At 41.8% G+C, this 12,203-nt stretch overlaps 1 protein-coding gene across 4 annotated transcripts in view; it reads right to left on the bottom strand.

Annotated features, from left to right (window-relative positions):
- The window catches only part of LHPP (phospholysine phosphohistidine inorganic pyrophosphate phosphatase), a 160,920-nt gene that overhangs the window by 117,768 nt on the left and 30,949 nt on the right, over nucleotides 1-12,203 (bottom strand). For all 4 annotated transcript variants that reach the window (XM_067533444.1, XM_067533445.1, XM_067533448.1 and 1 more), the window contains exons 4-5: nucleotides 6,613-6,676; nucleotides 4,878-4,970 (exon numbers count right to left, since the gene is read on the bottom strand). In XM_067533444.1, coding sequence (XP_067389545.1) covers nucleotides 4,878-4,970; nucleotides 6,613-6,676 — 157 coding nt within the window. The remainder of the gene's footprint in view (nucleotides 1-4,877; nucleotides 4,971-6,612; nucleotides 6,677-12,203) is intronic.

The raw sequence follows: 12,203 nt of genomic DNA, 5'->3' as shown, positions 1-12,203 counted from the left end.
TGTATATTTGGGACCTACTTGCTGAGCAACCAAACGTGCGAAGGGCATCAAATGTGAATTCTGACATGGAAGACATCGTACAATAAGGCAGATAAAATAGAGACAAATACGTTGGGACACTGGGGTAGTTTTCCAAAGGTCCAACAGGCAGTTAGATTTGAATTAATCATTCAATGGAAGTTGAGTGCCTAATTCCTATTTGTGCCATTAAAAATCTCTCCCACCCACCAGGGGAGCAATCCCATCCCAAATGAATATGGAAAGTACAAACACAGAAATAGGCACCTTCTACTGCTCATGGAGTGACCTCCCTGGGGTTTATGCATCACAGGCTATGTTTACACTGGCGGTGGCAAATTCGCCGCCGCCAGATCGATCTTTCATGATCGATTGAGCGGTCAGTATAGACCCGCTCAATCGATCAGGAAGTCGACTGAATAAGTCCACCCCCTAAACTAGCGTAGTTGTTCCCGTCGGTTCAGCGCAACGTGAACAGTGCGCAGAAGCAGTCGACAGGAGTTATACAAACTACTCTGCGTGGTTTGCGTAACTCCCGTCGACTGCCGCTGAATTTCCAGGTAAGTGTGAACAAGCCCACAGACTCCCAGGTTTGCAAGTAACAGAATCAGGAATTTATTAACTACCTGTAGTTTATGCATTCTGGTCTGACTTGCCATAACTTCCATTAAAACAAGAAAATTTGATACAGACAGAACTTTTTGTGATTATATAATACTGCTGGAACCTTAACATTATGTAGGTTTTAAAGCTGTCAAAATCATCCACGGTACATCAGCCTTAAAATATTTGAATTAGGCATTTCAGTAACCTTTAAGATGTGTTATTCTTTGTCATACTACTGAATCATAAGAAGGGTCTGGCTACCTCTTAAGAGATTTAAATTTCCAATCTATTTAAAGTAATACCAGCAATCTATTATTTCTAGGTCATTGAGGAAAGATTAAAATGAAAATTGGACTTTAGGGAGTTCCTTCTATTCCAAGTGCAAGTTGAAAACATCTCAACAGTAGAAGGCAAAGTCAGGGTCTCAGTAAGAAGCAGTCATCAAGGGAAATGACTTGTGATATCTTTATTGATTAAAGCAGCCTGAGAATTTTAAGCTTTGCCACAGCCTAGCATTACTGTAGTGAGAAAACATTATAAAAAAAGAATCTTTTTCATTAAAAATAAGGCAATAGAAAATTGTAATATGTTTTATAAACCACAATTTATCTAAAATTATTTAATGATTGTGGGGTACTGCTGATTTGATTTTTAAATGGATTTCAGGAATGGAATAAATTATTACTGAGTATTTTATAATGGTAGAAGCAATTAAAATGTTCCTTAATTAGCTATATAGCACATTCAGGAGAAAGAAAAAAATAACATAATAGATCATTAAGAAACCAATTGTATTGTAAGAACAGTGTATTTTTATGTGTGTGTATATATATGTATGTGTACGTACACACACACACACACACACACACACACACACACACACGCGCACGCGCTTGATGCAAAGTCAAGTTAGGAAATGCCATAATTAATGCTACCCACACACCTTTGATTTGGCCCCCTTGTGCATATGCATTATGGTACAGTCTATATCACTGGTTCCCAACCTGTGGCCCGGGGGCCAAAAAGTGGCGCACAGTTCCCCTCCAGCTGGCTGCAGAACGGAGCCGCTGTCTAAGGACCCAGGTGGAGCATGTTGCCACGGGGCTAAAAGATGGTGCAGGCTCCTTGCTACAGCCAAGGGGATGGAAGATCAGCACTCCCATCCCCTGGCTGTAGCAGAGAGCACGGCAAAGTGCTCCGCCTCGGTCCACAGGCACTGGGGTCGCTGCTGGAGCCAGAGGGAGGGGATCACTGATCTCCTGTCCCCCTGGCTGCAGAAGGGAGCCACTGCCTAGGGACCCAGGTGGACCACACAGGGCTACAGGACGTGTGCAGTTTCCCTGCTGCAGCCAGGGAGATGGGAGATCAGCAAGGAGGCAGCATCCTTGCTGAACTCCTTCTGTCTGGCTACAGTGCGTGTGGGGAGGAAAGAGGGGGGGCCTGCTGGCAGAGACTGGTGGCCCTTCAGGGTTGTACAAATGATATCTGTGGCCCTTGAACCAAAAAGGTTGGGAACCACTGGTCTATATATATGATCACACACTATTTTTCTGCAGTGAAAAGTGTCAGGCAACTTTAACTATCAGTGGCACTACCAGCTCTGCCTATAATATAATTTCTCTCTCTCTCTCTCTCTCTCTCTCACACACACACACAACAGGACGTACGTGTAAACATCTGGGATGAAAAATGCTCCCTGTCTACAGATGACTACAGCGGCACCAGAGGAGGAAAAACTGGCTTTTTTAAGGGGAGGAGACTGGCGACCTTGGGCATTAGACAGTGCTTCACCCCCCACCCAGGTCTGCTGTCTATTGTTGGCAACAAACTGGTACGCTGTACTGGCAAAAGGAAGTTGAGGAGCAGACCCCAATGACTGAGGAGCTAACTACTGAATAGGAAGCCTGCTCTGTTGGAAAAGTAATACAGAAAAATTCAAAGTTTCCAATAAGTTCTTGGAATATATAGGGGAAAACTTTTTATTCCATAATATGGAGGACAAAACCAGGAGGACAGCCATTTTTTACTTGATTCTGACCAACAGGGAGGATTTGGTAGTGAATCTGGAGGTGGAAGGGAATTGGAAAAGAGTAGTACAAAATCAGGAAGGCTAAGGCACAAAATGAGTAATACGTAGCAAGGGTCAATGAAAAACAATAAGAACTGATTCTTGAAATACATTAAGAGCATGAAAAAGATGAAGGAAAGTGTAGCTCCTCTACTTAGCAGGAAAAGAGAGCTAACCATGACATCAAGAAGGCTGACATGTTTAATGCCTATTTTGATTCAGTCTTCACTAAAAAGGCTAATAGTGACCAGACATTCAACACAATTAATGTCCAACAACAAAGGGAAAAAACACAAGCCAAAACAGGGAAAACACAGGTTAAAAAATATTTAGATAAGTTAACTATATTCAAGTTGGCATGGCCTGATGAAATTCATTTTAGGATACTTTTAAGGAATTGGCTGAAGCCATCTCAGAACATTAGCAATTATCTCTGAGAACTCACAGAGGACAGATGATATCTCAGAGAACTGTATGAGGGCAAACAGTACCTATCTTTAAAAAGGGGAACAAAGAGGACCTCAGGAATTATAGAGCAGTCAGCCTAACTTCTATATCTAGAAAGATACTGGAACAAATTATTAAACAATCAATTTGTAAGAACCTAGAGGATTATAGGATTAGAAGGAATAGTCAGCATGGATTTGTCAAGAAGAAATCATGTCAGACCAACCTAACTTACTTCTTTGTCCAGGTTACTGGCCTAGTGGATAGTAAATGTGCTATATCTTGATTTTAGTAAGGCTTTTGACACAGTACCGCATGACATTCTCACAAACAAATTAAGGAAATGCAGTAGCGATGAAACTACTACAAGGTGGGTTCACTTCTGGATGAAAGACTGTTCTGAAACACTAATTATCACTGGTGTATCTAGTGGGGTCCTGCAAGGATCATGTCTGGTTCCTGCACTATTCAATATTTTCATTAATGACTCAGATAATGGTGTGGAGAGTATGCTTATAAAATTTGCAGATGACACCAAGGTCGGAGAGATTCCAAGCACTCTGGAGGACAGGATTAGAATTCAAAATGACCTGGACAAATTGGAGAGTTGTTTTGAATTCAACATGATGAAATTCAATAAAAGGTAAGTGCAAAGTACTTCACTTAGGAAGGAAAAATCAAATGCACAACTACAAAATGGGGACTAACTGGTTAGGTGGTAGTACTGCTGAAAAGGATCTGTGAGGTATAGTGGATCACAAATGGAATGTGAGTCAACAATGCAATGCAGCTGAGAAAAAAGCTAATATCATTATGGGATGTATTAACAGGAGTGTTGTATGTAAGACATAGGAGGTAACTGTCCCATTCTACTAGGCAGTGGTGAGGTCTCAGCTGGAGTTGTGTGTCCAATTCTGGGCATCACATTTTAGGAAAGATGTGGACAAATTGAAGAGAGTCTCTCGGGAGACTTTACTTTTGTTCTTTTTTATATTGTTGTTTCCTTTGACCCTTAAGTAACCGTCCTTCCTCCTGAAATACTCCAAGATGGTGGAAAAGAGAAAAACAGGGTGTGGTAAAAGGGGAGAACCAGAAGAAGGTGGTAAGGAAGGAAGGACAGAACAATTGAAAAGGGAAACGAGGCTGAAGGGATAATTAGGGAAAAGAAAGGTGTATGGTACAGGACACGATACAGAGTGATAGGAAGAGGGAAGCAATGACGCAAAAACGATTACATGGAGAAGAGGATAAATTTTGGAAAAATTATGTTGCATATTTCAGGAGTGAATTTCATGCATTATAGTATTAGATGATTCAGAAGAACATGCAGGGGAGAAGAGATTCAGCAGGTCGTATATTTATATTACGTTTGCACTAGTAGATGAGTTCAGATTCTTCTTCTAATTAGATTTGTGGGTTGGACCAGAAATTTTTTCCCTTGTGTTATTGTTTTAAAGATTTCTTGTCAGATCCTTTTTAAGATTTCACAGGAGTAAATATAAGTATCATGTAAATATAATGTAACATTTTAGAATGGCCAATGAAAAAAGCACTTTTCATTTGCCAGTGTGGGCCCTATCCTGAAGTCCATACTCCATGAATCTTACCACTGGTTTCAACGAAAGTTTTGATTGAGAAAAGATTGCCAGATGGTGCTCCAGAAATATACTTTTTTTTTTAAATTCATGTGACAATAACTACACAACACATCTAATGAATGTTGCACAGGAAATCTTACCTGCTCTGGCTCAACTCCCATTTCTGCCAAGGCTGATTGGAAAAATGTTTTTGCTGGCTTTCCCACCACCTCAGCTTGAATATCACAAGCATACTAAGAAAAAGGACAGAAATAATATCGTATAGATTAGAAAATGATTTGTTCAACTCCACAACTTCTGTAGATTGCTTGAAAGAGTACGACCGATTCCTTTAAAGAACATATGAATTACTAGATGAAAGTAACTAGCAGACCATTTGGATAACAGGAATGTTGATTATTCTCTGTGAGGGGCGAAAGCCATCATGAATTGTCTAGAAGGAATTGGGCATGTTTTCCAAATTGAAAGGAGTCATCAAATTCTAATCTTGCTCACACTGGATTCACAAAAATTAATTATTACAGAAATTACATGCTTTGCCAATGGAGCTGGTGTTCAGGCTTTGTGTATTAATTTCAAGGATGTGGTGATTTTGTGAACTATGTAGCCCATTTTAAGGTTGAAAGTCTTATTTAGCAGTAGTTATACACCTATGTTGTAATAACACTTTGATAAATAAGACATTTCTCGCTAACAGGAAGCCTGCACTGTTTATTATGGGCAGGCAACCCTTCCCAAAAGCTACATTGACACAAGTGAGTTCACTGCATTCACATGGTGTGTGTGTCTGTGTGTGTATATATATATATATGTACACACACACGCGCACACACACACACACACACACACACACACACACACACACACACACACACACACACACGTTCTTTATTTTGCCATTAGAATGTTCCCCTCTTCCCCCCATTTTGCTCCTTTCTCCTCAGTCACTCTGAATTTATTTTTAATCCCTACCTGAGCCTCAGGGCAGGTCTACACTACAAACTTGCACTGGCACAGCAACACCGATGCAGCTGTGCTGCTGTAGCACTTCTGGTGAAGATGCTCTAAACTGACGGCAGAGAGCTCTCCCGTCAGCTTAATATCTCCACAAGAGATGGCAGCTATGTTAGTGGAAGAGCAGCAGTCTACACAGTGGGTTAAGGGCAGTATAACTACATCTCTCAGGGGCGTGGATTTTTCATACCCCTGAGCAATGTTGTTATATTGAAGTAAGTGTGTAGTGTAGACCTGGCCTCGGTAAACTTGGCATAATAATTCTTCCCTTTTCTCGTCTTTAGTCTGACTTATCTATTAGGCCCCATTCTTGCTATGACTTCAGCACATGCCTAGTTTCTTGCATGAGTAGTCTAATTATAATCAATGGCATTACTTATATCCTGAAAGTTAGGCATGTGCTTAAGTAGCTTGCTGAATCAGGGCCTTAGACGCTAAGCTGTTAAGAAAAAGGAGTTTCTTACCATGTGTATTCATAGCACAAAGCCTAGCATAAAGGGACACAGATCATGGTTGGCATAGCTAGCTACTGTAACAGTAATTTTCTCTGCCCCATTTTTCACTGAATTATCTCATAGTATTTTTCCTGTCCGACTCCTTTTTCCACTGTTTCTCCTTCCCATACATGAGCCCAATAATATTAAAGTTCAAGCTGAAACTTTTGGACAAATAATACAAGGATGGGGTCAGAGCCAAGCAGAATGAGTTCACTTGTTCACAGGCACAACAGAGAAGTTTAATTTGTAGTCACTTCCTGTCCTAAAATGAGCAAAAAGAATTACAGAAGATAGCACATATTTATACCAGTTCTTTTGAGCAAGGTGCACAGAGCTGGTAAACATAATGCAAGCTATAAAATACCTCTAATGCCTTCATATACACTCCAACATCAAGTTTCAAACCATCGGTTTCTTTATAATAGCGCCTGGAAATAAAAGTGATAAAGATGTTGGCAATTGAACATAACGAAACTATATTCCATTAATTCTGTGCCTATACTGATGTGTGTATGGCTGGAACTAGAAGATAAGTAATCAGGAATTCTGGAGCCTTAATTTTACATTGTATTGTGCTACTCTGTCTGTTCGTTACTCAGTGTGGGTGCACTGCCAATGGGGAGACCTCACCAGATCCCAAGATCAAATTCAGACCTGCCACGTGTAGCACATTTCCACTGACTCCAACAAAGTTCACCCATCCTATGCCAGGGTTGAATTTGGCCCATGTTTCTACTTAAACTAGTTACCACTGCTATGTATTAGCATTTATCCCAAAAGATGACAGCTGCATTACTACTCCCTAATTGCTAATCACTAACCCATTGTTGTCACATGAAGAAAACAGGGACATTAGTTCTGGGGTAATCTGGCTGAGGAGGCTCTTGGTTCAATATAACACAACCAGTTTAAGAGAACTTCTCTTTTCTTGACATTTTTTTTCTTAGAAGTTCATCTGTCCATAAAGAGATTAACTGCCAGATTACTAGCATTCACTTCAATGGAGCTGCAACTGCTTATGTCAGGTTCAGCGTAAGTCTATGGTTCTATCTGGCTAAAGTTTTTAAGACATAGGGCCTGCTTCTCTTCCCAATGAAATCAATCAATTTTGCCATTAACTTTGGCAAGGGGCAGTATTGGGACTATATTGTACAAGGCACAGGACACACCACTTACACACATACATGAAAAAATTTAGTCATTCATACATTATGCAATCTTTCTCCACGTATTGTATCTATTAACAAGTGTTAAAGCATTAATTTATTGTTATTATTATTATTTGTATTGTGGAAGCAGCCAGTGGCCTCAATCAGATTCAGAGCCCCATAATGGTAGTTACTGTACAAACACACACATTTTTCCATGTGTTTCCTGCAAAGTTTAAATGAATATTGCTGGGAGATGCTAGAAGGGAATCTTGCTGATTCACTGTGGCAGGTGTAGTCTATTAACACCACCATGGACATAAGAGAGATGTATGTGGATTTTTCTCGAGCGAACGAACGGTTGGAACTGAGAAGTCCTAAGAGGGGAACTCGAGAAGCAATCTGGAGAGAAGATTTTGATTGGCATTTATGGCCAAGGTCTTCAAAGCTGTTCTGAGTGCCCAACTTGAGATGTTTTTTAAAGGGACCCCATTTTCAAAAACTGCTGAGCACCCATCCTCTGAATCAGGTGTCTGAAGTTGAGCACCCAAAATCACTAGTTGCTCTGAAAATCCTGGTGCCTGCCTATGTGTTATCTTTTTACTAAAGCTACCCCTCTCCCCCACAATCTTCCACTGTGCGTGTTGACTGTGTTTTGGGACAGGGTGGAGCGCCGAATGTTCCAGCACTTAGGACATAATACTTCAGGCTAAATTTGGCATCCTGTTTTCTTCTGGCTGGAGGAGTCCTTCTGGGGAGGTGAAGTTTTTCATAAAGCTGATTTAATCATAGTTATTTCTGAGTTTTTAAACCACAGGTTATTAATGTTAAAACAAAAAGATAAATCCCGGTGACCCTGAAGGAGCCATTTTTATCTGTTGTGCAACGTAGGGTGGTTGTTGTTTTTTTAAATGTTCATTCTTGGCCCAGCCCAGAAGCTGTAGTGACAACTTCTTATCTTAAAGGCTCAATAGAGCATAATGGAAATGGAAAAATCTTCTTAGTTTGTGGATTATTGACCTGTTGGAGTAGTACTTAATGGCTTCCCAGCAGCAGTTAAATCCATTGTGTTGATACCACTGGACACACTTTCTCTGTGGATTCTTCAATATGGGTGAAAAGTCCCTACAACTTTTCACTTAGAAGAATAAAGAAAAAGATTGGGAATCAGCAATGTAGTCACTTTTGTACATAAAATAACCAGCTGATTGCAAATAACATTGTCCTTCAAAACATAAAACCAAATCACCCTATTTTTGATCTGCAACATGAAAGCGATAAAGTCTTTGAATCCCATGTGTATTTATTTATGTGTGGTGCCTTAGGTTAAAAACAGACTGAACAATTTTTATTAAAGATTCTTTTTAAAATATCCTATGTTCAAATTTGGTGAGCTCAAATTTCATCTGGAGCCTATTTTTTTTATATGACCAGGCACATGGATATTACATATGGGGGTGCTATAGAAATTGCTGAGCCTAGTTAGCCTGCTAGATGGGTTTGAAGGCCTGAAAAGAGAGTTGTATGAGAGACAGTGACTCAACTGATGTCAAGAGTAGAGTCAGCATTCTGAAGTGCCATGTAAAAAGCATCAATGAACTGCCCTTACTATTCACCTACGGAATTAGAGTAATTAAAAAAACAAAACACCTTGAAGCAACTCAACTGATTTATTTTAAAGTTTTAGTTCATTCTCTAGAAAGCAAGAGTGTCAGAGTCACTGAAGCAGAATGTCCTCCTCCTGAAAAAGGAGTGATTTACATTTAGCATCTGTTTTGGGCTGAGAGTGGGAATTGGCTTTGTAATTTCTTCTGTCATGCCACTGTCAGAAAATTAAGCTGTTTACGCTAGACTATAGAAGGTTAATGGCTGTTCTAGCAAAGGTCAAGTGGCCATTTTAAAGAGAGGTTGTGCTGAATAATCGAAAATGGCAGAAGAATAAAGCATAAAATCTTATCTGACTGCTCATTGTACATTTTTTCCTATCATACAGGGACCTGTCTGCAGCCTGATCAAGAAAACTTTAAAGACCTGTGCTAATGTGAATTACCATTGTAATAAGAAAATATAAATGTACTAAATAATCTAACTGGGGTAACTTGACCATGCTTAGGGCAAAATTAAACACAGTTATTTGCTTTGTCTTGGTATAAATGCTGGCAGCTCTTACTTAGTCATGATGGCTTGCAATTTGCCTGTCACGTAAAAAAGAAAAATTAAACCATGTGCAATGTAAAAAACAAGAAAAGGTTTTTAAAAATAACTTGTGAGATAATTCTTTTATAAATGTGGTCATTTGATTTTTCTTCTTGGATCATTAAGTACAGTTGGGATTTTTTTTCCCTTCTCTGCAGAGGGTCTGGAATTTTTTAATTTTCAAGATAAAATTATATGTAGTTCGTGTTCAGGTTTTGACAGTATTAAATATAGCAACTTTTAAAAAGTGGGAAAGCCAAAATATAATTTCACAATCTTTTTCATGACAATTGAATCACGATATAATATTTATCTCCTCTTCTGACCCAGTTCTCCCTCCCATTAAAACCAATAGCAAAACTCCCACTGATTTCACTGGGAGCAGACCTGGACTCCATCCTCATCTTGTGTAAACTGTAATAGGCCTGAGGATCTCCCTCTGTTACTATATTGGTTGAATTATCTTTACACTGAACGTTGCCACCTAGTTCTCTTTCAATTTTAAGCACACAGACAGTGGGTGTCATTTCTGTCACATGCAGGTGTAAATTGGGAGTAACTTCGATGCATAACACATGTGAGATTAGTATAAGAACTGGAATTAATCACATCATTTGTAGCAGGGTGCTCAAACCGCTCAGAACCAAAGTGTGCACTGGTAATTTGCGGTCTGCAGATTACTAATCTCTTTGGATACCGAGTCAGATTTTACAGCCATTCTGTTAGAGAAGTATTTTTTTCTCCAGTGCCGTACAGTCTTCAGCTTGCCTTCGAGTTAACTAACTTGTAAACACACTGCTTTCTTGGCAGGAATGTACCTCGAAACTTTTCATCTCCATCACTTGGTTTAGAATACATGTCCACATTGATACTGCTTTTGCCAGATTAATGTACATCTGTTCATGTCCCAGAATTGCATAGGCCCTGAAACTGCCCCACAGTCTGAAGGATGTATATATAAAATCATTGTTTGTGAATCGGTATCACTGATAACACCAGAACAGTATTGGAAATGTCATCTGTTACTTGAATGCTACTACTGGGCCAACAAAAACCTATCAACCCACATGGCAAAATGAGGTATCTTCATCAAGATTTTTAATCCCTAATTTGACAAACCTTTTCCATACATCACAAAACTACTACTGCAGCTGACACTATTTTGCACATTCTGGCTGTCTCAGCAGAGAAGCCAAGGATTAAAGGGATATGGAGACTAAACTTAACCTCTCATTCCTAGAATTGGTCCCTCAAGGACAAGGTTGAGAGAGACCTCTCATCCTTAACCTGTCCTGTAGCCCCCAGCCCGTGCTGTTGATTTTATACCCATCACAAGCACACTGCTGATCGGAAATAATTTTTTGAATTATCTTGGTAGTAGTCTTTAATTCAGTGGTTCTCAACCCGTGGCCCAACCAGCACACAGCTGCGGCCCAGGTGGATGCTAAAAAAATTTCAAAGTCTGCAGCTCCCAGTTCCCGACATGGGCAGGGCCGGCTAAGGGGGAGACAGCACCACGGAGAACTGCTGGAGCGCTCCCTGCCAACAGGGAAGGCGAAGCAACCCCCTGTGGTGGGGGAGGAGGTCAGCCAGCAGTCAGCTGGCAGCCTGCTGCTTCCTCCTTCCCTGGGCTGCAGGGACCCAGTCTAGGGTTGCCAGAAGTCTGGTCAAAAAGGGAACCCGATAGTGTCCAGTCAGGTCTGATTACCACAGGTCGGGAGAGGCGCGGGGTCATCAACTTGCACCAGCCATGGGCGTAGTTTGGAGGGCATTGCCCCCCACCCCCGATTTTTGCGAGTGCTGAGCAGGGCTTGCTCTGTTCAGCCTGTCAGGGGGGATGGAGGCTCTGTCCTTCCCACACTGTGCCGGCTCGCCTCAGCCCCTCAACCTGGCTAAGGCTGGCAGCTCTGAGATGCTGCCTCCTGGGTTCTAGTACCCGTCATCATCCTCTTCTACATGTGCTGGGTCCTGTTTCTGTACAACGGTGGGTGCCCAAGGGGAGGCAGAGCAAGGTGGTGGGGAAGAAGCAGTGGGGAAGGAAGAGGGATGGGATAGGGCAGGGGGAAGAGAAGGGGATGGGGGAATGGAGGCATGTGATAGGGACAGGGGACAGTGTGGAGAGGAATGGGGATGGGTTGGGGAAAGGAAGGGAGAGGGAATGGGGCACAGGGAAGAGAAGGGGATGACAGAGTGCCATCACCAGGGGGAGCGCTGTCTCCTCACTCTGGGTGTCCATGCCAGAGGTGTCTGGAGAAATGGAGGGGAGCACATACTCCCCCGTCAACTAGCCACAGCTGTGTGTCAACTCTGGGAGACATGAGCATGCTCCAGGCTGCAGCGCACTCTGGGCTGCCTGCAGCAGGCAGCGCCCACCTGCCTGTCCCCTGCTGGCCATGTCTGGACTTGGTGCCAGAGCTGGAGGCTGCCCTGTAAGTCCTGTCTCCGTGGGGAGAGCTGGTGCAAAGCGGAAATTTGTTCCGTGGGCGGCTTCCCAGCTAGGGTCCCCCATGGCTCAGTGTGTGGGATCACTGCTGCCCCTGACTGTCTGGGAGCAGGCGTCGACAGACATGTGCCTGACCAGGCAACCACAGCAGGCAGGATGGATGTGTGT

This window comes from Emydura macquarii, unplaced genomic scaffold (assembly GCF_026122565.2).
Source record: "Emydura macquarii macquarii isolate MOO-44397 ecotype Brisbane River unplaced genomic scaffold, CSIRO-AGI_Emac_v2 contig_3343, whole genome shotgun sequence".
Lineage (NCBI taxonomy): Eukaryota > Metazoa > Chordata > Testudines > Chelidae > Emydura > Emydura macquarii.
This window is presented reverse-complemented; position numbering and strand designations above follow the sequence as displayed.